The sequence below is a fragment of the Lampris incognitus genome, chromosome 1 (genome assembly GCF_029633865.1).
Source record: "Lampris incognitus isolate fLamInc1 chromosome 1, fLamInc1.hap2, whole genome shotgun sequence".
Taxonomy (NCBI): Eukaryota; Metazoa; Chordata; class Actinopteri; order Lampriformes; family Lampridae; genus Lampris; species Lampris incognitus.
In genome coordinates, this window is record NC_079211.1 from 91,639,855 (window position 1) to 91,666,420 (window position 26,566).

At 45.6% G+C, this 26,566-nt stretch overlaps 2 protein-coding genes across 2 annotated transcripts in view; both read left to right on the forward strand.

The window, feature by feature from the left end:
- Positions 1-465: 465 nt before the first annotated feature.
- On the forward strand, positions 466-4,850 carry ercc6l (excision repair cross-complementation group 6-like). Its single transcript, XM_056278233.1, has 2 exons — positions 466-3,883; positions 4,444-4,850. The coding sequence occupies exon 1, from the start codon at positions 492-494 to the stop codon at positions 3,855-3,857; it is 3,366 nt and encodes a 1,121-aa protein (XP_056134208.1). The 5' UTR covers positions 466-491; the 3' UTR covers positions 3,858-3,883; positions 4,444-4,850.
- A 3,969-nt stretch (positions 4,851-8,819) lies between these two features.
- Positions 8,820-26,566, forward strand: part of adam9 (ADAM metallopeptidase domain 9) — a 328,309-nt gene continuing 310,562 nt past the window's right edge. The window contains exons 1-2 of the mRNA XM_056273741.1: positions 8,820-9,172; positions 22,375-22,484. Coding sequence (XP_056129716.1) covers positions 9,118-9,172; positions 22,375-22,484 — 165 coding nt within the window. The 5' untranslated portion in view covers positions 8,820-9,117. The remainder of the gene's footprint in view (positions 9,173-22,374; positions 22,485-26,566) is intronic.

Here is a 26,566-nt window from a genome sequence, read left to right on the forward strand (position 1 = left end):
TAGAAAGACGATTGTTTTTATCCCGACAGATACTGGTTAGTGATCAAAGGGAAGATGTTCATCCAGCCACTAGATGCCACAAACTAACTGGTTTAAATTGAAATTGGTGTTCTGATTCAGCACATTGGATAACAGCATTCATTGCATGATGTCTTATAAACAATAACCCTCTTAATTTCTTTTTCAGCTATGTTAAGGAAGGTAAAAATGCTGCCAGACAAGGAGATTTGTCTAAAGCATTGGAGTTCTTCAAGCTTGCTCATAACATTCACCCAAATGGGAAACTCCAAGGCAGAATCGAGAAAATTGAAGAAATTCTGACACAGGAAGACTCAGAGAGCCAGGATGAAGAATTTGTCAACATCAAAAACAGCGGCCTAATGATCTTCAAAGATCTACATGACAGGCTTTATGACCACCAGCGAGAAGGAGTGGCCTTCCTTTACAGCCTCTACAGAGACAGCCGAAAGGGGGGCATACTAGCCGATGACATGGGCCTTGGTAAAACTATCCAGGTGATCTCTTTCCTGTCTGGCATGTATGATGCTGAGCTGGTGAAACACACGCTGATCGTTATGCCAACTTCACTTATCATAAACTGGACCAAAGAGTTTGCCAAGTGGACCCCTGGGATGAGGGTCAAGGAGTTTCACGGTACAAGGAAAGCGGAGCGAATCAGACAATTGGATAAAATTCAGAGGAGAGGCGGAGTGATCATTACCACATACCAAATGCTGATCAATAACTGGCAGCAGCTGGCATCTTATAACGGCAAAGAGTTCAAATGGGACTACTTGATTTTGGACGAAGCACACAAGATAAAAACAACATCAACTAAAACAGCAAAGAGCGCATATGCCGTCCCAGCCCGAAACCGGATCCTTTTAACCGGCACGCCTGTCCAGAACAACCTGAGAGAAATGTGGGCCCTGTTTGACTTCGCCTGCCAAGGGGCTCTCCTGGGTACAGCTAAAACTTTCAAAACAATGTATGAGAACCCCATCACACGTGCCAGAGAAAAGGACGCCACGCCAGGGGAGAAAGCTCTGGGACTGAAAATGTCTGAAACTCTGATTACCATGATAAGCCCCTATTTCCTCCGCAGGACCAAAGCCGAACTGCAGAAGAGGAAACAGAAAGGCAAAGAGGTCAGTGAGGAGACAGGGGTGTGTGAGGCCAATCAACAAATTGAAGCTAAAGCCGTCATGCCGACGCTAACAAGGAAGAATGACCTCATTGTCTGGACTTACCTGAGTGCAGTGCAGGAGGCTATCTATCGACAGTTCCTTTCTCTTGACCACATCAAAGAGCTCCTGATGACCACCAGATCGCCCCTGGCTGAGCTAAATGTCCTCAAGAAACTCTGTGACCACCCAAGGCTCCTTTCTGCTGCCGCAGTGACTAAACTGGGCTTGGAGGAGACCGCTGCTGAAAGCCAACAGGATGTTGATAGAGAATTAGATTCTCACAGTATCGGCAACATACCCGATGAAGCACTGATATCAGAGTCTGGAAAGCTTGTGTTTCTGATCTCGCTTCTCGAGAGGCTCAAACAGGAAGGTCACCGCACTCTTGTCTTTGCACATTATAAGAAGGTGCTGGACATTATGCAGCGTGTGCTGGTGAACAGAGGCTTCAAGGTAATGAGGATGGATGGGACCATAACCCAGCTAGCTGAGAGAGAGAGGCTCATCTCGCTGTTCCAGGAAGACAAACGGTACTCAGTCTTTCTACTGACCACCCAGGTAGGCGGGGTTGGTATCACCCTGACTGCAGCCAATCGAGTGGTGATCTTTGACCCCAGCTGGAACCCAGCCACAGATGCCCAGGCAGTCGACAGAGCTTACCGCATTGGCCAAACGGAAAATGTGGTCATCTACAGACTGATCACCTGCGGGACGGTGGAGGAGAAGATCTATAGGCGGCAGGTGTTCAAAGACTCTCTGATTAGACAGATGACTGGAGACAAGAAGAATCCATTTCGCTACTTCAGTAAACAGGAGCTGAAGGAGCTGTTTATGCTGGAGGACACACGGTCCTCAACCACCCAGCAGCAGCTACAGTCTCTGCACTCCAGACACCGAAGGACAGATCCTGAGCTGGATGAACACATCGCCCATCTCCACTCCCTGGAGATGTTTGGAATCTCTGATCATGACCTCATCTACTCGCTTGACACCAACAATCACGACGATGCCCCCCAAAACCAGGCATCGCACCAGTACATCAAGGGGAGGGTGCACAAAGCCCAAGAGCTGATGAAGGCCGAGTCTGAGTTAAACATGCAGTTGATGGAGCGCATGTCATTGAGCACTGAACCGGCCTGGCTCAGACAACCAGTTCAGCCCAATGGAGAGAGATCAAATGAGAAGAAGCCACGAAAAACAAGACCCAGCCCATCCCTTCTACATGATGATGATTTCAACAAGTCGTCTGTTCTGATGGATCTGAACCAGTCTGCTTCAGACTTGGAAAACAATCAACAGAACCAAAGAAACGGGTTTGTTGATCTAACTGATGAAGACAAAAGTCTGACTGAAAAACCATTGGCTTTAGAGGTTAGTCAGGACAATGTGGAAGCGATTAATTCGTCCAAGGAGGAACAAAGTGTCTTGGCGATAGAAAACGTGTCTGTGCAGGAGATGGAGGATGTCGCTGTCACTGCGGAGGGCAACATCAGTTTGGATTATATTCCATCAGCAGGAATTTCGCCCTTAAAACGTGACGACACTCAGATTGCAGAGGTCAGTGTGGACACGAAGATGCCCTGTGTTCCATCACTTCTGAGTCAAAGAGACTCAGCATTACTGATGCCTAACACCAGCAAAAAGGCTGAAACATCCTCAAACATCAGTGCAGGGCTTGAGTCTTTTGAAGGCAACTTCAATTTGCATCTGGAAGACAGTGACATGTTTACAGGATGCAACATAATCGATGAACATGAAACAGAGTCTCAGGAAAGAAAGTTGCTGTCCCAGTTACAGATGGAGGGAAGTTTTGATATCGAAAAATCCCTCTCAGACAGACGAGCTGACATCCAGCTCAGCCAAATCCTTGATTGCTCCCAAATCAATGACTCAGACGGAACAATGGAGAACTTCTATATAACCACAAAGAAGAAAAGGGCTGCAGTAATTTATGATAGCGAGGAAGAAGAAGATCAGGAGCAATTGGTGACCAGCCAATTGGACATCTCTATCCAAGCGTTGGGAGCCTCCACCCCCAAGTCATTTCACCGTGAAGCGTCTACTCTGAAGGGCCGTAAAAGTGTGGGAGGGAATACTTCTGTGGCCTCCCGGGTTTCCTTCATCCAGTCTCTAATGGAAGACATAGAGAACCCAGAGGACGACCACAGTGGTGATGATGACTATTGTGACGGTATTTCAGAGGACCATTCTCACGTTACCAACAGAGATGATGTCTGTAGTTCTCATGATAAGCTTGAATTGGAGGAGACCAACAGGGAGATGCTAAACACGGAGGACAAGGAGGAGGGAGAAGATGCCACTGGGTTGATGGAATCTACTGCGGAGTCAGGTTCAGGAGAGGAATTGGGTAGTAATTTCCGGGAATCGACCAGTGACATCGAATTAGCCTCTGATGAAAGAGTGGAACAGTACACAGTTTGCACAGCAGCCAAATCAGACACAGCAACAGACGCCTCCTGCATGTCCTCCCCGTCTCCCCCAGAGGGTGACAGTTATGACTCCTTGGTCAGAAAAGGGAAGCAGTTTTATTGTGAGGGGAAACTAGACAAAGCCCTGGAATGCTTTTTAAGAGCGATTGACATAAAATCCGGCGATCCCGAAATTCAACTCATGACCATCCAGCTGTATCGGCAGCTGACTCGGGAATAAATCCTGCAGTCACTTTCCCTTTACAGGTGATATATGTTTCCTTAACTTACGTCAAAGAAGGTTGAATCAGTTCATCTGGATACAACGATACAGGTCACTTAGATGAGTGATGAAACTTATCTGTCAGTAAACGTTGTGTCCAGATGAGCTGACTCACCTTTCTTTGATTTTCTTACGTGGATTATTTATTGGGCATGCATAAAGATGTTTCCTTTAAAGTTTTCTTCCTGGGAGTTAATGTGCTTGTTGATTTGCTTCATACTTTCCTTTTCAAATTTGCCACCTGAATCATTTACTCCCTGAGATTGTTTAGGATTTAGAAATCTGAAATTTTCATCATGTTGTCCCAAATCTAACCTTTCTGTGAATATTTCCCCTGACTGAGTTATATTTCCAACCAGTTTTACATTTACACTGCATGTAGTTTCTGATTTGGTTAGCCCCTAATACTGTACTAGTCCAGTTCTGTGTTTGGAGTCCTCAGTCACAGCAATGATCTTCAAACATAGCATCTCCAAACCAGAACCCCCCTCCCCCCCATATGGTTTTTAAATGTGTGTGTGTGTGTGTTTGTTTGTTTCCCCAGGCAGTGTGCTGTACCGACGTGGCCCGAACAGCCAGCAGATATTTAACCACAGTCCTGCAGAGGAAGGAGTTGGCGTTCATGGTTTCTAGCTGCAGAGCCGTGGTGCAGGCCGGGGTTCTCATGGCAGTCCCTACGAGAGGAGTACATACAGGCACACTCACCATCGTCTGGTTCTTTGGATGTATTTGTACAGCACATATTTCAGACTCATGCTTTCATACGCTAATATTAATGTTCGATTAAGTTGCCGTATGTTGTGTATATGTTCAAGTTGGCTGTTGTGCTAAGTGCTGCTGCGCTTTGATTTTGCACATTTTCGTCCGTTTTGTTTAGTCTGTTTCTACAAATCTAAAGTATAACACAACTCTATAAAATATGTTCTTTAAAACTTCCCTTGCCCTTATCAGAGTGGGTTTGCTGTATAGGTACTGTAAAGAGTTCTCGAGTTCAATTAAATTGTGTTTAAAAGAAAAACTCATTTATAAGTCGCACTTCCGTTGTAATAACTGGCCGTCCGGACTCAACAGACGAAGAACTGTGATTAAGTAAAGCATGGCGTCGCCCTCCGCAGTGTGTCACGTCAGTAGGCGGTAGTGGGCTGGAGTCCAGCAGGCGCACCGCTGTGCCTGCCACCCACTTTTTCAAATGAACCCCGTTAACAGAGAAGCTTTATGGTTCGATGGCGTCATACTTTGGTGCTGTTGGCGGGGGTCAGTTTTTATTATTATTCAAACTGATGCTCAAATCATAATGCAATACAGAAGCACACGTCTAAAGCATGTATTTATCAGGACCATGTGGACTCATCGTAGGATGTGTTGCTGATACTGACAGCCGATATCGGATCCACCCAACTGAAGGAACGGAGGGGCGGTACAGGTCCCATGCCCAGGCAATCAGCTGTGCGTTTGAAATTATGTTGATCGAGCTAACCTTGTCATAACCCCTGTCCAGCCTTAGCCTATTCACTAAGTAACATTAACCCTAAACTCAACCCCCACCAAGCCCGGGTACCGCCCCACTGTACCGTCGCTTCGTGGGCTCCAGTGTCAAACCTAAGGTGCCCGCTGTGGTAACCCGCTGGCGGGACGGGACGTAACCTCACTACTTGTGACTTAACTATACCCGAGCTTGTCTGCGCTGTCACCGCCTTTTTATTTATTTATTTATTTAAACAAAAAAAAAAGGGGGGGGTGAAAGAGGTGCGCTCGCTTCACTGTACACCACAGTCCGATTCCTCACGCATGCGTCTTGTATGGCTCCTAAACCGTGTTCGAACAAGTAGACTAAAACGGTAACTGAGTTCCGGTTCAGTTTGGCCTGCCTTCAGAATAAAGGTCAACATAGCCATACGTACACACATATAGTGTGTGTGTGTGTATATATATATATATATATATATATATATATATATATATCCAGTTAGTCAAGTAAATGTATGAGACAGACAGCTGATGATAGCTTCTGGCATGAAACAGGCTTGACTCACTGGATTATTTTGCTCCCTATTTGTTGAGCACTCTCCCCAACGTTGACTGGTTCTTTTAACACAGTTTTATACATCCCCCCCACGAAACCGCCAATGGTGTTGATAGAAGTGCTCAACTAATGAGGAGCGCAATATCTAAATCCATATATATATATATATATATATACACACTCACTGGCCACTTTATTACACCTTGCTAGTACCGGGTTGGACCCCCTTTTGCCTTCAGAACTGCCTTAATCCTTCTTGGCATAGATTCAACAAGGTACTGGAAACATTCCTCAGAGAGCTTGGTCCATATTGACATGATAGCATCACGCAGTTGCTGCAGATTTGTCGGCTGCACATCCATGATGCGAATCTCCCGGTCCACCACATCCCAAAGGTGCTCTATCGGATTGAGATCTGGTGACTGTGGAGGCCATTTGAGTACAGTGAACTCATTGTCATGTTCAAGAAACCAGTCTGAGATGATTCGAGCTTTATGACATGGCGCGTTATCCTGCTGGAAGTAGCCATCAGAAGATGGGAACACTGTGGTCATAAAGGGATGGACATGGTCAGCAACAATACTCAGGTAGGCTGTGCTGTTGACACGATGCTCAATTGGTACTAAGGGGCCCAAAGTGTGCCAAGAAAATATCCCCCACACCATTACACCACCACCACCAGCCTGAACCGTTGATACAAGGCAGGATGGATTCATGCTTTCATGTTGTTGACGCCAAATTCTGACCCTACCATCCGAATGTCGCAGCAGAAATCGAGAGTCATCAGACCAGGCAAAGTTTTTCCAATCTTCTATTGTCCAATTTTGGTGAGCCTGTGCGAATTGTAGCCTCAGTTTCCTGTTCTTAGCTGACAGGAGTGGTACCCGGTGTGGTCTTCTGCTGCTGTAGCCCATCTGCCTCAAGGTTCGACGTGTTGTGCGTTCAGAGATGCTCTTCTGCATACCTCGGTTGTAATTAGTGGTTATTTGAGTTACTGTTGCCTTTCTATCAGCTCGAACCAGTCTGGCCATTCTCCTCTGACCTCTGGCATCAACAAGGCATTTTCGCCCACAGAACTGCCGCTCACTGGATATTTTCTCTTTTTCGGACCATTCTCTGTAAAGCCTAGAGATGCTTGTGCGTGAAAATCCCAGTAGATCAGCAGTTTCTGAAATACTCAGACCAGCCCGTCTGGCACCAACAACCATGCCACGTTCAAAGTCACTTAAATCACCTTTCTTCCCCATTCTGATGCTCGGTTTGAACTGCAGCAGATCGTCTTGACCATGTCTACATGCCTAAATGCATTGAGTTGCTGCCATGTGATTGGCTGATTAGAAATTTGCGTTAACGAGCAGTTGGACAGGTGTGCCTAATAAAGTGGCCGGTGAGTGTATATACACGCACGCACGCTCACACCAAGTAATAGCCGGTGTTTTAGGGGAGCAACAATAATTCACCTTACTCACCTCGCCGCGACCCGTAAGTGCCGCAGTGTCCAATGTTAAAACGTTGCTATAGAAATAAAATGTGAAGAGGAGGAGGAGGAATCGCAGTCGGAAGTCACCTACAGCATCTGCCTCCCTGCCGTGGCCGAGCTGTTTTCCTGCCGGTGTTTTATGAATGAAAGCCGCCCAGCAGAGCAGCCGTTCACCGGCATCCATCCGATGTCATGAAAAGCACGACGGTTCAACACTTTTGACGTCTTTTGATGCGGGTTTATCATGGCCTGATCTCTGTCTGCTCATGTCAGGCTTGGTCACTTCCGTGTGAAGGGTGCTGGGAGGCTGCACATCCGCAGACTGCCAGGCAAAGCGTTTTCTGAGCTACATTTACCATATTTCCCGTTCAGTCGACTTGGGAGCTGTGCAGGAGTCTTATAACGGCAGGGAAACACCGGTTTTTCAGTCCTCTTCTCCTCTTCCCTGGCAGCTCCATATTCAGCATCCTTCACCCAATATACTCAGCATCTCTCCTCCACACATGTCCAAACCGTCTCAATCTTGCCTCTCTTGCTTTGTCTCCAAATTGTCCAACCTGAGCTGTCCCTCTAATATACTCCTTCCTAATCCTGTCCTTCTTCATCACTCCCAGTGAAAATCTTATCATCTTCATCTCTGTCACCTCCAGTTCCACCTCCTGTCTTTTCATCAGTGCCACCGTCTCCAAACATATAACATAGCTGGTCTCACTACCATCCTGTAAACCTTCCCTTTAACTCTTGTTGGTACCCTTCTGTCACAAATCTCTCCTGACACTCTTCTCCACCCACTCCACCCTGCCTGCACTCTCTTCTTCACCTCTCTCCTGCACTCCCCATTACTTTGGACAGTTGACCCCAAGTATTTAAACTCATCCACCTTCGTCACCTCCACTCCTTGCATCCTCACCATTCTACTGTCCTCCCTCTCATTCACGCATAGGTATTCCATCTTGCTGCTACTGACTTTCACTGCTCTTCTCCCCAGTGCATACCTCCACCTCTCCAGGCTCTCCTCCACCTGCACCCTACTCTCGCTACAGATTATTATTATTAGTATTACTAATGCTACTAATAATGATAATTAGTAGTCGTATTAGTATTATTAATATTATTATTACAGCTTATTATTATTATTATTATTAGTGCCATTATAAGTTGTTAATTATAAACTATTAGTATGATATACTAACTTCCTGCTACATATGAAGTTGTGTTTGGGGAATGAAGTGATGCAGTTCTTTCTTTGTTATTGTTCCCCTTTACACGCGGTCTGTCTAAGCGTGTTTCCGGCGGTGGAAACGCTATTTAAAAGAGAGAAAGCGAAAGCTCTTATTTTGAAATAAACCGGGAGGAGTTGTTGCTGTGTAACGCTGCTTTCTTTGCTCCTGTCCAGTAAACGGACAAATCTGTTGGATCCAGTCCAGCACCCAGACTGGGACGGACCTTAGCGAGGCAGACTCGTGTGTTTTCAGCAGAAAATCCGGAATCTTCGTGCCGTGGGTCGCTCCGGACAGAGCCGGATGTGGCTGCCGGAGGACTTGTGACAGGAGGGGAAAGTCTTCGCTGTTTTCAACATGACGTTGTCGTCTGGAAGAGGGGGACGCCCGGACCACGACACCCAGAGGGAGAAGAGATAGCTGGTCCTGCTGTGTGCTTATGTCTTTTGGGATCGTTGGTGTTTGAGGCGTCCGGGTCGGTCCGTTCGGCTGACGATGGGGAACACGGTCCGGCTGTTGTGTCTGGCGCTGCTGGCTGGATGCGGCGCAGGTGAGCAAACCTTCACGTTCATGTTCGGGAAGATGGGGCCAGTTTTCTGGAAGCTCTGGCATTGCAACACCGATGCTAGACTAGAATATTCTCATGCTGACTGTTAGAAGGTGGAGGATGGGACTCCCGGGAAGTCCGAGTGTTGACAGATACCAACCAATCAACCAATCAATCAATCAGTATCAAACTTAAGTTATAGGACACATATCCATCGAGAGTCGCCGCTCTGCAAGCTTTGAATTTGAACCTGATGGAAACAGTGTAACGGAACAATAACACGAGACATGATTCAAATGTAACGGGCAAAAGCCACAAAGACTCAGCAACAGACCCAGACCTAATGAGTAAAAGTAGGAGGTTACCGGGGGTGAAAGCACCATTAAAAGGGTGTTTTAAGAAAAGTTCTGTGTTCCCAGTCCCGGTAGGACCACATGGCCCGGCTTGAGTGCTGCTTCACCACCCGTCTGTGTGTTTTGGGATGGTTGAAGACTGTCTGTAGATATTGTCCATGTTTAGTTGATGCAGTAAACCAGATGGAAGCAGTTTTCTGACTCGTGTTCTTAGTCGGTTTGTCTCAGAATTGTGCCTCTGGAGCCCCCCCCCATGCAGCGTGACGTCACAACATGATTCATTCACACATCGCTGAGCCATGATGCATAGTCCGTTCTGTTTACAGCCGAGAGGGATAATCAGCAAAAGAGTCCTGCAGGTAAAGAGAAAACAGCCACAGCATTCAGAAATTACTGACTGCAGGGAGTCGTCATACTGAAAGACGCTAACGAATGAGTTCACCAAGCGATCTTCGAGAATCCCAAATGGAATACAAAACCTGAACCTGGTCATGAACTACTACTACTGCTTTCAGCTGCTCCCATTAGGGGCCGCCACAGCGGATCATCCGTTTCCATCTCTTCCTGTCCTCTTCATCTTCCTCTGTCACACCTGCATGTCCTCCCTCACCACATCCATAAACCTCCTCTTTGGCCTTCCTCTTCTCCTCTTCCCTGGCAGCTCCATATTCAGCATCCTTCTCCCAATATACCCAGCATCTCTCCTCCACACATGTCCAAACCGTCTCAATCTTGTCTCTCTTGCTTTGTCTCCAAACCGTCCAACCTGAGCTGTCCCTCTAATATACTCGTGGCTAATCCTGTCCTTCTCCGTCACTCCCAATGAAAATCTTATCATCTTCATCTCTGCCGCCTCCAGCTCCACCTCCTGTCTTTTCATCAGTGCCACTGTCTCCAAACCGTATAACATAGCTGGTCTCACAACCATCTTGCTAATCCACCACACTCCCTGATTCACTATCCCCACATCATCCAACCTTCTCTCCGTCTCATTTTCTTCATTCATCAGCTCCTCAAAGACCTCCTTCCACCTTCTCAGCACACTCTCCTCACTTGTCTGCACATTTCCATCTCTATCCTTGATCACCGTAACCTGCTGCACATCCTTCTCAGCTCAGTCCTCTGTCTAGCTAGTCGGTACAAGTCCTTTTCTCCTTCCTTAGTGTCTAACCTGTCATACAACTCACCATACACCTTTTCCTTTGCCACCTCTCTCTTCGCTTTACTCTGCATCTCCTTGTACTCCTGTCTACTTTCTTCATCTCTCTGACTATCCCACTTCTTCTTTGCCAACCTCTTCCTCTGTATACTTTGCTGTACTCCCTCATTCCACCACCAAGTCTCCTTTTCTTCCTTCCCCTGTCCAGATGACACACCAAGTACCAAGTGACAGGGTGAGAAGAAGCTGTAAAATAATGTTTCTGCAGTCATGTCTGAAATCTCCATTTATTCCTCCCTGTAGAGTAAACTGTTGAGTGTTTCATGTCTTGGCAATAGTGAAAGAGTGAAGGACGAAACAATTCCAGACACTGCTCTGGTTTTTATGACTGTGAGATCATAAGACTGCACCCACCCCTCAAAGCCCCACCCCCAGCAGTCTAACCACCACCGTGTGCTGTCGAAGCCCCACCCCTAGAGAAGAATGTGTCTGGAATGTGGTGTGACATCACAACGAGAGCAGGAGGCAGTTTACAGCCCATTCTAACCAAACTAACAGCTCCAGTACACACACATTCACACACGCCGGTACAGCCATAGTCTTTCACTGTTGGTAACCGAACAGATGTAGCTTGAGTGATTCTGCTTAAATGGTTGATTCGGTTTCTGGGGGTTTTACTGTGTCCTATTTACACATGTAACCCCCATGAGATTTATTGTTTTAAAGATAACAGATAAATAAGAAAAAAGAAAGATCATTTGTGTGATGATATCAAATGTTTTTCATCCTGGAAAATAGTATAGTTGTTAATGGTGCTCTTTCAGTACCCTGAACCTTGAACACAGGAGCCTCCTCGGGATGTGTTAGTTCACCTGCCCTTTTTCCTTCATACACTGAGTGTAGAAGCCATAATCCCAATATCTACGTCATTTAATTCGCAGATGACACTGCCATCTTAGGTTTAATGAAGAAGGACAGCGACATCTCAGTATTATTCAGGAATACAGTGATTCGTAGCCTGGTGTGATGACAACCACCTGGACTTGAATGTTAAAAAGACAGAGGAGGAGGGGCATCCGGGTAACTTAGCGGTCTATTTCGTTGCTTACCAACATGGGGATCGCTAGTTCGAATCCCCGTGTTACCTCCGGCTTGGTCGGGCGTCCCTACAGACACAATTGGCCGTGTCTGCAGGTGGGAAGCCGGATGTAAGTATGTGCCCTTGTCGCTGCACTAGAGCCTCCTCTGGTCGGTCGGTCGGGGCATCTATTCGGGGGAGGGGGGGGAATAGTGTGCTCCTCCCACACGCTGCGTCCCCCTGGTGAAACTACTCACTGTCAGGTGAAAAGAAGCGGCTGGCGACTCCACATGTATTGGAGGAGATATGTGGTAGTCTGCAGCCCTCCCCCGATCGGCACAGGGGGTGGAGCAGAGACAGGGACGGCTCGAAAGAGTTGGGTAATTGGCCGGATACAGTTCGGGAGAAAAGGTGAGAAAATCCAAAAGAAAAAAGAAAGTCATTGATTGTATTGTAAACCCACTGACTTACATCTGCAACTTCTCTTTCAGAACGGGTACTTTCCATGCAATATGAAAATTGCTAAAGTTGTCCCACTATATAAAGCTGGAGATAGACATCTCTTTACCAATTACAGGCCTGTGTCCTTACTTCCCCAGTTCTTAAGATTGGGAAAAACTATTAAACTATATTACAAACCCCAATTCCAATGAAGTTGGGATGTTGTGTAAAACGTCAATAAAAACAGAATACAATGATTTGCAAATCCTTTTCCACCTATATTCAATTGAATACACTACAAAGACAAGACATTAAATGTTCAAACTGATAAACTTTATTGTTTTTCGCAAATATTCACTCATTTTGAATTTGATGCCTGCAACACGTTCCAAAGAAGCTGGGACAGGGGCAACAAAAGACTGGGAAAGTTGAGGAATGCTCAAAAACACCTGTTTGGAACATTCCACAGGTGAACAGGTTAACTGGAAACAGGGGAGTGTCATGATTGGGTATAAAAGGAGCATCCCCAAAAGGCTCAGTCGTTCACAAGCAAGGATGGGGCGAGGGTCACCACTTTGTGAACAACTGCGTGAGCAAATAGTCCAACAGTTTAAGAACAACTTTTCTCAACGTACAGTTGCAAGGAATTTAGGGATTTCATCATCTACAGTCCATAATATCATCACAAGATTCAGAGAATCCGGAGAAATCTCTGCACGTAAGCGGCAAGGCCGAAAACCAATATTGAATGCCCATGACCTTCGACCCCTCAGGCGGCACTTCATTAAAAACCGACATCATTGTGTAAAGGATATTACCACGTGGGCTCAGGAACACTTTGGAAAACCATCGTCCAGGCTAAAGAGGAAAAGGACCATCCAGATTGTTCTCAGAGCAGAGTCCAAAAGCCAGCATCTGTGATGGTATGGGGAGGTGTTAGTGCCCATGGCATCATGGGTAACTTGCACATCTGTGAAGGCACCATTAATGCTGAAAGGTACATACAGGTTTTGGAGCAACATATGCTGCCATCCAAGCGACGTCTTTTTCAGGGACGTCCCTGCTTATTTCAGCAAGACGATGCCAAGCCACATTCTGCACGTGTTACACCAGCGGGGCTTCGTAGTAAAAGAGTGCGGGTACTGGACTGGCCTGCCTGCAGTCCAGACCTGTCCCCCATTGAACATATGTGGCGCATTATGAAGCGGAAAATACGAGAACGGAGCCCCGGACTGTTGAGCAACTGAAGTCGTCCATCAAGCAAGAATGGGAAAGAATTCCACCTACCAAGCTTCAACAATTAGTGTCCTCATTTCCCAAACGCTTTTTGAGTGCTATTAAAAGGAAAGGTGATGTAACACAGTGGTAAACATGCCCCTGTCCCAGCTGCTTTGGAACGTGTTGCAGGCATCAAATTCAAAATGAGTGAATATTTGCAAAAAAACAATAAAGTTTATCAGTTTGAACATTAAATATCTTGTCTTTGTAGTGTATTCAATTGAATATAGGTCGAACAGGATTTGCAAATCATTGTATTCTGTTTTATTTACGTTTTACACAACGTCCCAACTTCATTGATTCAAGAATCAAAAAAAGGACTGGTTTTTAAAATCCCTAGTATTTGCACTCCAAAAGTTTTGGTGGGATTTAAACTGGAGATGTCTGCCAAGGTGACATTGCCACCACCAGGACACATCATCAGTTGTGTACCTCAGCATCACAGGGTGTTTCGGCCTTTTATCACAAGACACCCTCCGCTGAGGCAGTCCCACCACAGGTTGATCGGTCCTGGGTGTGTGACCTGTGGTTAGCTGTTCACCCTGGCAGCCCAGACGGTGTCTCTCCTTTTGATCCATAGCCAGTGGCTAGTCCTCTCAGCAGTGTCTGCTAGCTCTGTGATCACTCTCCTGTGGGCCTGCCCCCTGACTCCTAGTTCCCTCAGGAGTTTTGCTGTGGAGCTGGCAACAAAGCCCCTACAACCCACCTCCACAGGGCACACCTTCACCTTCCAGCCTCTGTCCTCTGCTTCGGCTGCTAGGTTGGCATACTGCAGCTTCTTACGCTCGTACGCTTCATCGACTGCATCCTCCCAGGGGACTGTCAGCTCAATGATGTAAGTGAGCTGGTTAGAATTGGACCACAGGACGAGGTCTGGTCGCAAGGTGGTTGTTGCGATCTCTGTCGGGAAGATGAGCCTCTGGCCTAAGTCCACTCACATTTCCCAATCCCTGGTTGTGTTTAGTGAGCCTAAGTTGGGAAGTGAAGGGTTGGCCTTCAGTTTATCCCCCTACCAAACGAAAGCTGGAAAACGCCGGGGCCCTTCCTGGTTGTTGAAGGATTGGGCATTGATGGAAACCTTCTTGCGATCGAGCTCAGCTGCCAAGCACCTGAGAACCTGATTGTGTCGCCAGGTGTATCTGCCTTGGGTAAGGCTGGTCTTGCAGCCAACCAAGATGTGCTTGAGGGTTGTTGGGGCTGTACACAGGGAGCAAGATGGATTCTCTCCAGACCAGATATTTAGATTTATGGGAGAGGGCAGGACATCATATGTGGCTTTGATGATGAAACTCAGCCTGTCTGATTCCATGCTCCAGAGCTCACTCCATGTGAGTTTCCTCTTTTCAACACCCTCCCACCTCATCCAGCGGCCCTGTCTGGCTTGTGCTACGGCTTTAGAACATCTGGCTGCTCGTCGGCGAACCTCCTCAACCACCATAGTTCGCCGTTTGGTAGTAGTCGCCTTTTGCCAGGTAGGTGTTTTTATTCCTAGGGTGCTGGGTGTCTTTGAGGTCTGCATTGTACCACCGTCCGAGGCTCTTGATGGGCTTCTCCCGAACTGTGGGGATTGGTTGATCACTTATGCAGAACCGTTCATCTGTTAGTTGACCTTTAACAATGGAGATGTTGCGAGATTTACTTGGTTTAAACTCCATTCGTGCCCACTTGATGTTCTCCTGGAGTTTCTGCAGCAGGCGCCTGGTGCATGGTTTTGTTGTTGCTATGGTGGTCAAGTCATCCATGTACGCCCGGATTGGTGGAAGACGCAGGCCATTCCTGGACCTTTTGCCTCCCACCACCCATCGAGATGCACGGATGACAAGCTCCATTGCCATGGTGAATGCCAGAGGGGAAATAGTGCAGCACGCCATGATGCCTATTTCCAGATGTTGCCAAGTGGTGGTGGTGTTCTGTGTTGTGACACAGAACTGGAGATCCTGAAAATAGGTCTTGACCAACTCGGTGATGTTTTTGGGGACATGGAAAAAATCAAACGCTGTCCACAGGATCTTGTGAGGAACCGATCCAAAACTGTTGGCGAGATCTAAGAAAACCACATGCAGGTCTCTCCGTTCTTTCTTGGCAGCTTGTATTTGGTGCCAGAGGATATTAGCATGCTCCAGACATCCCGAGAAGCCATGGATGCCGGCTTTCTGCCCTGATGTATGGACAAAGTTGTTTCTTTGCAGGAATGTGGAGAGCCTTTGGGCATTCACGCTAAAAAAGATCTTTCTACATTTACAAGGCTGATCTGGCGAAACTGGCTGATACAGGAAGAGTTCTTCTCCTTGGGGATCAGAATGCCTCCTGCTCTTCGCCATGCCCTGGGTATGACTCTTTTCTGCCATGCCACTTTCATCAGCTTCCAGAGGTATTTCAGGACTCCATGAGTGTTCTTATAGAGTCTATACTGAATACCATTAGGCCCAGGAGCTGACCTCTATCTTGCCTGCTTTACCGTCCTCTCCACCTTGCTCCATGTGGGGGGTCTTGTGTTCATATGGTGGTCAGGTGGGTGAATTGGTGGCATGTCATCCGGGATGGTGACTGGCTCATGTCTCCGGACATCAGAGAAGGTCTTCTTTACACGTTTTACTTGTTACCTTCACAATTTTTCTTAAGTGATGTTTTCAAAACTACATGGGAAATCAAAAAAATTAGATGGGGGTTCCCTCTGTCTCAGTCTCATGAGGCATAAAAGCTGAATGAAGAGCTAGTCCGGTGAGGGATGAAGTTTAATATGATCTTTTTGTTGTTGTTGTTAGAGTAATGAGTAATGTAACCGAGCATATTTCTGCCTGCTGCGGGATTCGATCCGTAGGTGTACTTCACCACGAGGCGACGTCGCTAACTGCTCGACCCCCTGGCGGCCCCCTGGCGGCCGGCCAGTGAGTTTTTTGCAGTTTACAGTAACTTTATAAATACGTATATCACCCCATGAAGTTCCGTTAGCCGTCCATCTTTGGTGACGTGTGAATTTGTGTGTCCTTCTTGTCGTGCTGCTAATGACCCCTGGAGACATCCAGCGTTCGAGCCAAGCTCAGCTTGACTCCACGTTCAGCGTACCTTCAAACTGTGCACGCGGACATAAGACGGTATTTGGTAGGTGGTCTGACTCTATCAAAGTAGAACACATAGTGAAATCAGAATCAGAACACTTTATTCACCCCGAGGGGAAATTGGGTGAGCGGAAAACACCGGAAACCAAACTGTCCCTTTAATGGCAAATGAAAAGGGCATCACTTTCATATGTGTGTGCGTGTGTGTCCTGTTCAGGGTGTCTTCCTGCCTTCTGACCCATGCATGCTGGGAGAGACTCCAGCCCCCTGCTACACTGAATAGGATTAAATGAGTTTAGATAATGGATGGATGGATGGATGGATGGATGATTTTTTTGTCCTTTTTAGAGAAATACATTTTACTTTCTTTCTGGCATTTTCGGGTAGTGATAGTCGAGAGAGAGGGGGATGATATGCAACAAAGGGCCCGGGCTGGATTCGAACCCACGCCGCTGCGGTAAGCCTCAGCCCTATGTGGTACCACTCTACTAGATGAACCAGCGGGGTGCCCCGCATGTCACACTCTGTTGATGTGCTAACCGAACTAATAGTGACTAATTTACATTTTAATGAACAGTTGGTTTCTATCGATGTCAATATGCAATCAGTTCCAATCTCTTTATTATTTTTGGGTTTATGACGTCATATGATCTGTCTGAAACAGGTGAAATGTTATTTTCCATTTCCTGTGTGGCGCTTGTCTCGCGGGTCGGTGTGTATTCAGACTCATGCTGTGTGTTCGGCTTTCAGGACGCAGCTCGCCGGCCTTAAGCAGCTTAGTTTCTGCCAGCCGCGGTTCACACCGGCTTCAAGTCCACTCGCTCGCCACACCAACACCACCAGAAACCAGACTAACATGCCTCTTAATGCCATTAAAACTGCAGCTAAACTTTACATACATTCAGCTGACAAGGTTTAGTCAGATGGACAGCAGCATGAGTAGGGGGGCCACATTTTCAAACCCCCAAACCGGAATCCTTAAGTGCACCATACTTACGTGCACGTACACTTGTATGCGCTTACGCACGCACCGTAGGCGCTTTCATCCGGACGGGATATTATTATTTCAGCGCTTAGCACCCCTAGTGACTGCACCTCTCAACACCATGAACCACGATCTGGGCTTGTTTCACCTGAAGTAGGTCACAAAGGCGCTACTTCCTGCTTGAAGCCACCACTTATGTTTGGTCGTCTTAAGGAGCAATTTGCAGGGGCGCCCGGGTAGCGTAGCGGTCTAGTCCATTGCATACGAGCATGGGGATCACCCGTTCGAAACTTGGTCGGGCGTCCCTACAGACACAATTGGCCGTGTCTGCGGATGGGAAGCTGGTGTGGGTATGTGTCCTGGTCGCTGCACTAGCGCCTCCTGTGGTTGGTCGGGACATCTGTTCAGGGGGGGAGTGGGAACTGGGGGGGAATAGCCTGATCCGCCCACGCGCTACGTCCCCCTGGTGAAACTCCTCACTGTCAGGTGAAAAGAAGCGGCTGGCGACTCCACATGTATTGGAGGAGGCATGTGGTAGGCTGCAGCCCTCCCCGGCTGGGCAGAGGGGGTGGAGCAGCGAGCAGGACAGCTCAGAAGACTGGGGTAATTGGCTGGATACAATAGGGGAGAAAAAAAGGGGGGGGAATCCCCCCCCCATTTTTTTTTTTTTAATAATTCAAATCCACCTTCTTTTTTGGACCCTGAAAGTATTTCTTTTTTAGGTGGTGGTGGTCGTGGTGGTGTTGTCTGTTTTTCCAAACGAAATTAGTAATTATGTCGTTGATTTCCTTAGATGTTGAGTGTTGGACAAACCGATAGAGCAGGATGAACGAGTCTTGAAATAGCTTGAGCCTTGGTTAAGAGAATTCTACCAAAAATAGGCAGGCCACGCTGAAGCCATATATTCATAATATTTTTTGTCTTTTTAATTCTCGGAAGAAAGTTAAGTTGTTGTGTGATGAACATGTATCTTTAGTTACATCAATACCTAAATATTTAACAGTTCTTTTCACCGCAATGTTGCAATGCTTTCATCATCTGTATTAATTAGGCTTAAGATTTCACATTTTCCTATGTTAAGATGCAGCCCTGAAGCCTCCAAAAATTCATTAATCAGTTGTAGATCTGTAGTTAGTCTGTATATATTACCACAGACAGTTATTACTATATTACTCTGCATATACTACTACAGTAATTTAGTACTTCAGTGGTCTGTATACTACAGACATATCATCATCGGCAGTCACTTGGGGTTGGGTATGACTGTCCTCCTTCTAGGTCCTTATGGGTCTTCAGATGGGCATAGAGGCCAATCCTGGAGCCATATATTTTGGGGCAATGTGGGCAAGGGTTTGAAGACGTGGTTGAGGATGTGGTTTAGGCCTTTCTGATAACTCCCTCCTTTCTTAGTCTTCACTTGTTTTAGCAACATAGTGGAGGTCATGGTTTTTACAGCCAGTCACCAGGCCTTCCTGTTTATTGCTGCTTGTTCCCAGGTGTTGACGGCAATGCCAAACCTTTTGGCATGGGCCTTAATGTTACCTTTATATCACGTCTTTTGTCCTCTTGGGGCACAGTGTCCTGTCATGAGCTGAAAGTAAAGGACTTGTTTTGGGACGTGAGAGTCAGACATGCAGAGGACATTGCCAGTCCATCTCAGCTGATGTTGTGTGATGGTAGCAGTTATAGTAGGCATGTTGGTGCGTTTATCCTCCCAGCTGATCTTTTTTTTTTTTTAATGGCATTTTCCACCCCCACCTGATAGCGATAGCAGAGGGAGACAGGAAAGGCAGGAAAGAGAGACGAGATGCGACAGAGCAAAGGGTTCGGGCCAGACCCAAACCCAGGTCGCTGCAGCAAGGACCCAGCCCCATGGGGCACGCACTCCACCAGGTGAGCCACCGGGGTGCCCCCCTCCCAGCTGATCTTAAGGATCTCCCTGAAGCATTGCTGTTGCTATGCCTCAAGTGCCTTCAGGTGCCTGCTATCTGTGGTCCAGGTTTCTGACCCATACAGTACTATAAGAGTGGAGGAAAGTGCACACAGGTGGGCTGTGTCTTATGTAGAAGGCGCGATCTGAAAGGGATTAGAGACTGCAAGGTGGTGACAGGGGAGAACGTAGCTAGGCAGCATCGGATGGTGGTCTGTAGGATGACTTCGGAAACCAACAGAGGAAGAGAGTGAAGGCAGAGCCAAGGATAAATTGGTGGAAGTTGAAGAAGGAAGACTGTTGTGTGGAGTTCAGGGAGGAGTTAAGACAGGCACTGGGTGGTAGTGAAGAGTTGCCGGATGGCTGGGCAACCACTATAGAAATAGTGAGGGAGACGGCTAGGAAGGCAATTGGTGTGTTATCAGGACAGAGGAAGAAGACAAGAACACTTGGTGGTGGAATGAGGAAGTACAGCAAAGTATACAGAGGAAGAGGCTGGCAAAGAAGAAGCGGGATAGTCAGAGAGATGAAGAAAGTAGACAGGAGTACAAGGAGCTGCAGCGTTGAGCGAAGAGAGAGGTGGCAAAGGCAAAGGAAAAGGCGTATGGTGAGTTGTATGACAGGTTAGACGCTAAGGAAGGAGAAAAGGGCTTGTACTGATTGGCTAGACAGAGGGACCGAGCTGGGAAGGATGTGCAGCAGCTTAGGGTGATCAAGGATAGAGATGGAAATGTGTGGATGAGTGAGGAGAGTGTGTTGAAAAGGTGGAAGGAATATGTTGAGGGGCTGATGAATGAAGAAAATAAGACGGAGAGAAAGTTGGATGATGTGGGGATAGTGAATCAGGAAGTGTGGTGGATTAGCAAGGAGGAGATGAGGGCAGCTATGAAGAGGATGAAGAGTGGAAAGGCAGTTGGTCCTGATGACATCCCTGTGGAGGCATGCAGATGTTTAGGAGAGATGGCAGTGGGGTTTTTAACTAGATTGTTTAACACAATCTTGGAAAGTGAGAGGATGTATGAGGAGTGGAGAAGAAGCATACTGGTACCGATTTTCAAGAACAAGGGTGATGTGCAGAACTGCAGCAACTACAGAGGTATAAAGTTGATCAGCCACAGCAAGAAGATTTGGGAAAGAGTAATAGAGGCTAGGTTAAGAGGAGAGGTGATGATCAGCAGCAGCAGTATGGTTTCATGCCAGGAAAGAGCACCACAGATGTGATGTTTGCTTTGAGGATGTTGATGGAGAAGTATAGAGAAGGTCAGAAGGAGTTACATTGTATCTTTGTGGATTTAGAGAAAGCATATGACAGGGTGCCGAGAAAGGAGGTGTGGTATTGTATGAGGAAGTCAGGAGTTGCAGAGAAGTATGTAGGAGTGGTGCAGGATATGTATGAGGGCAGTGTGGCAGTGGTGAGGTGTGCGGTTGGAATGACAGATGGGGTCAAGGTGGAGGTGGGATTACATCAAGGATCGGCTCTGAGCCCTTTCTTGTTTGCAATGGTGATGGACAGGTTGACGGACAAGATCAGGCAGGGGTTTCCATGGACGATGATGTTTGCGGATGACATTGTGATCTGTAGTGAGAGTAGGGTGCAGGTTGAGGAGAGCCTGGAGAGGCGGGGGTATGCACTGGAGAGAAGAGGAATGAAAGTCAGTAGGAGCAAGATGGAATACCTATGCATGAATGAGAGGGAGGACAGTGGAATGGTGAGGATGCAAGGAGTACAGGTGACAAAGGCATATGAGTTTAAGTACTTGGAGTCAACTGTCCAAAGTAATGGGGAGTGCAGAAGAGAGGTGAAGAAGAGAGTGCAGGCAGGGTGGAGTGGGTGGAGAATAGTGTCAGGAGTGATTTGTGACAGAAGGGTACCAGCAAGAGTTAAAGGAAGGGTTTACAAGATGGTAGTGAGACCAGCTATGTTGTATGGTTTGGAGACAGTGGCACTGATGAAAAGACAGGAGCTGGAGGTGGCAGAGATGAAGATGCTAAGATTTTCATTGGGAGAGACGAAGAAGGACAGGATTAGGAACGATTATATTAGAGGGACAGCTCAGGTTGGACGGTTTGGAGACAAAGCAAGAGAGGCAAGATTGAGATGGCTTGGACATGTGTGGAGGAGAGATGCTGGGTATATTGGGAGAAGGATGCTGAATATGGAGCTGCCAGGGAAGAGGAGAAGAGGAAGGCCAAAGAGGAGGTTTATGGATGTGGTAAGGGAGGACATGCAGGTGGCTGGTTTGACAGAGGAAGATGCAGAAGACAGGAAGAGATGGAAACGGATGATCCGCTGTGGCGCCCCCTAACGGGAGCAATCGAAAGTAGTTAGTAGTAGTAGTAGTAATATTTTTTGTCTTAATCACCGCCCCCCCCCCAGCACAGCAAATTAGCTGGTGCCCCCGGCCACTTGCCCGATGCCATATATGGATAATCCAGCCCAGATAATCTCTCCCAGTGTCAACTGTTTGCACAGACACTTCATTAACACAGTAACACTGTTCCGGTGGCGTCTGGACACTGCTTGCATCCTCCTCTTCATATTCTTCATACATTTTACAAGTCCATTATAATTCTGTTATCCTTTCAATGTTGTATTGTGTGAATTGTGTAAACACAACATCTTTGCACGTTGTCCTTCTTGGGAGAGAGATCCTCCTCTGTTGCTCTCCCTGAGGTTTCTTCCTATTTTTTTCTCCCCGTTAAAGGTTTTTAGGGAGTTGTTCCTTATCTGATGCAAGGGTGAGACCATTGCATCGGATGTTGTGTTGATGTTGTGTTGCTGTAAAGCCCCCTGAGGCACATTTGTAATTTGAGATATTGGGCTATACAAATAACATTGACTTGACTTGACTTGACTAGATGTGTTAATTGTTCCTTTACCATTACTCTTCATCTGAAATGTCTTCCTCTTTGCTCCTCTAGGCTCCTCCTTCTCCCAGCAGACTGCTCACCTCTCTTCCTATCAGCTGGCAATACCACGGCGAATAGGAAACAAGCAGACCCGGACTGTGGACAGCAAGCCACCCAATCAGGTAGCAAGATTGTTCTTCCCTGTTTCATCTGTTGTGTTCTGTCCTGCTCTAGATTTTCCGGTGTCTTTTCTTGTCTTCCCTTTTCTATATTGTATATTTTTGTAAATGTTCTCCCTTTGGTTAAATCCATGTCTCTCTCTGTTGATTGAGAAGTAGAAGGGATGATGTGTCATGTTGGTCTCTCCGTAGTCTCCCTGGGAGCTAGCCAGCTATCTCCCATAGGTTTAGTATATTGAAGCTGTAATTTAATACTATTAATAATAACTTTACGTATATAGCACTTTTCTAAAACAATGTTACAAAGTTCTCCGCAAAGCAATAAAACCAGACAACGCAAAAATAAGAATAAGACCAAATAAGTAAGAGTAAAAATAAAAACTGTATAAATAAATAAAACAAATATCAAACATTTGTAAAAGCTTTCATGAAAAGAGAAGTTTTCAGACGAGAATTAAAAGAAGCTAGGGACTTGTTGTGTCTTAGTTCAACAGGAAGAGAGCTCCATAGTGTGGGGCTCTAACGGCAAAAGCCCCATCACCCTTTGTAACAAACCCAGACCTGGGAATAACCAGCAGGGCTCCATCTGCAGATCTTAATGGTCAAGAGGGCATATACCAGGTCAATAAATCACAAATGTATGAAGGTGCAAGACCGTTTAAAGCCTTAAAATTTAGCAATAAAATGTTAAAATCAATATGCAATATATCAGGGAGCCAGTGTAGGGACAAGCACAGGAGTGATATGGTCATGCCTCTTTGTCCCGGAAATGAGCCGAGCAGCGGAGTGTAGAACCAGCTGCAGACGGTGGAGGGAGCCCTCGCTGATACCAGAATAAAGTGCATTACAATAGTCAAGCAGAGAATCGATAAAAGCATGTACAACTTTTTGCAGATTGGCAATTGATAAAAATGACCTAATTTTGGAGGTTAGCTTGAGCTGGAGAAAGCATGACTGAACAACATGTTGGATTTGATTGTCAAAACTGAGGTTAGCATCGAATATTACCTCAAGATTCCTAGCAGCCTGCTGAAGACTACCTGACAGTCCATATAGCCTTTAGCACTGGGCGTCAGGGAGTTTGAGAGTACTGCATCATTCAGAATGACCTGGACTCTACTGGGCTGAAATGCTAAAATGATGTTTTACAAAGAACTGAAATATTCCTGCGTGTGTGTTCCTGTCCTATGTGTGTATTCACAGCAAAAGACAGAAATGGCTGTTTCTTTACACAAATTAACAGGGATGAATGAATGAATGAATGAATGAATGAGTGATGAAGATGTAATGTGAACATGTAATAAGTAAGATATAACGTACCCATAATCCACTGCCAGTAATGTGAAGTGATCAACAAACCCACACATCAACTCAGTGAACACATCTCTGTATGCATCAGATTATTTGGTACGTGTTGGAAAAGCAGTAGCAGGAAGTACACACTTATTTATTCCTACCCCTCCCCACCTACTCTTAAGTTAACTCAGCTACTGTACATTACACACTCACTTCCCACTGTACTGTGTAGTTCACACTCAGTACAAGTTGAGCTGCACAACTCACCCACTGTGAACTATAAGAGAAGTAAAAGAAAAACACATGCTGATGTCATGTAGCAAGAATAATCACATCTCAGTGCTACGCACAACCCAGATATCCACTCACTGCCATAGAAAGAAAAATTAAAAGACTGTAATAAGAAATGTTTGGAGATCAATAAAACTTAACAGTTAACACAACTCTTCATCATCCCTATATCGCTTGATAATCAGTACTTTGTACTTCTTCTTGAACTGTGTAGTGTTTGTACTTTATCACAAAACACAAAACACTACATCTAAGTAAAACAACATTTATAATATTTGGGAATCGGTCAACAAACTCAAATAAGAAGCTCATGATAAATGATGTAGAAATCAGATTTCTTGGAGTAATAACAGACAATAAATTATGTTGGAAGCCACATACTAAGTATATTAAAGCAAACACATCAAAGTCAATTGCAATACTATATAAAGCCAAAGATCTCCTGCATCAACCAGCACTATGCAGCTTGTACTGCTCCTTCATACCTCCGTACATCACCTCTTGTGTGGAGGTATGGGGGAACACACACAAAACAAACACACATCCAATCTTCATCCTTCAGAAAAGAGCCATAAGTATTGTAAACTCAACCATTTACAGAGAGCCTACAAACCCAATCTTCCTCACCCTGAAGCACTAACATTTCAGGATGTGGTATGTGGTTGACTTCAAAACAATTCAAATCATGTACAGAGTAAAAAATCAGAAGTTACCAAACAGCGTCCAAACGTTGTTCCAGATGAGGGAAAGTAAACACCATCTCAGACGGATATGTACATTCAAAAAACAATCAGTGAGGACAAATGCAAAACTTCCTTGCGTATCCATCAGAGGAGTTCATCTATGGAACAAGTGTAGTAAAGAAGTGAAGACGTGTACATGATTACGTAAGTTTCATGTACTCTTTAAAAACAACATATTGAGCAGATGTAGGACGGATGAACAGAGAGGTGGACTGGAATAACATGACGTGATACATGACGTGTAAGGTGCCTATTTGACTTGTGCTGTTTTGTTCATTTTGAGTTTCTATGTATTGCTCTTTCTTTTCTTTTCTTTCACTTTTGTTTTGTTTTGAAGTTTTGTTTTGTTCTGATTTGGTTTGATTGATAATGTATAAGAAAGGGGTAGGACCAGAAAAGTTCTTTACTTCACCCTACACCCTTTTCCAACATGGACTAGTGATTACTTGTGTTGTTACAGAGTTTGCAAAATATGTTCACTGTTATTTCCATTTGTTTTGTATTCCTGCCCGTGTATTTTCTTTTCTTATTGTAACATGTTCAAAATAAAATCAATATCAATACTTTGTTTGAGTTCCATGCTCACACTGTTCCGCTATTTACCCCACAGACTGAGATGCCCATGCCCTTCAAATTTGTACCAACACATCATTTCTTGAAGTTTAATTTTTTTCTCAGATTATATTCCTCCTCTCTATCTGAGAACAGGTTTTTTGTGTATTACTGGGTAGTAGATTGTTTCTCGCTTTGAACATTTGTGCTGTGTTAAATTCTGCTAAATCCCTGAACTTCAAGACACTTGACTTTAAAAATAGCTTGTTGGTGTGTTCACGATACCCTGCATTATTAACTGTCCTTATGGCTCTTTTTTGTAGTTTACATAATGGTTGTAGGTTGGTGTTGTAGGTGTTACCCCATACCTCCACACAGTAGATCAGATATGGTAAAATAAATGAACAATACAGAGTGTACAATGATCTATGATCCAGAATGTGACTTGCTTTTCCCATGATGCAATGCTCCTTGCCAGCTTTGCTTGCACATATGGTATGTGAGGTTTCAAGCAGATTTTGTGGTCTAGTATCACACCTAGGAATTTATTTTCATATACTCTTTCTAGTTGGACCTTGTCTATCACTACTTTTACTTTGGTGTTTATTTCATAATTTCCAAACAACATAAACTTCTTTTTCCAGATTTAAGAATAATTTGTTTTTGTCAAACCACCGTTTTAATTTTTTTCATTTCTTTTGTGGTCACCTCCAAAAGCTGCTGTAAATTCTCACCAGAACAAAATATATTCGTGTCATCAGCATATGGAACAAATTCCAATAGTTTTGACATCTTGCATATATAATTTAAGAACAGAACGAACAGTTGTGGACCGAAAACTGAGCCCTTGGGTACACCACAAGTAATATCCATGCATGACGATTTATGGTCACCTGTCTTTACAAACTGTTGCCTGTTACTTAAATGGGATGGCTACCTCTGAATAATGCAGCAATTTTCAAGAATGCACATCACTTCATAGTTCTATGGCTGATAATGAAAAAACCATAGACTGTATGAAATTATGGGCATAGACACCATGACAACACCCACTGATTTGTGGACTACCGTTTTGAAGCCTCCAGTTTGGCATTTTCCTGTCTCCATCTTGGTGTTTTGAAACCAGACGTGGCCATATTTGGATGAGAGGGTGGCATGGGGAGCATGATGTTTGATGATGACATTGTGCTCGCAAACGAGGAC

Bases quoted from the DNA above. Each gene is read 5' to 3' on its own strand.
- ercc6l (XM_056278233.1), top strand. From the start codon at position 492: ATGGGCCTTGGTAAAACTATCCAGGTGATCTCTTTCCTGTCTGGCATG.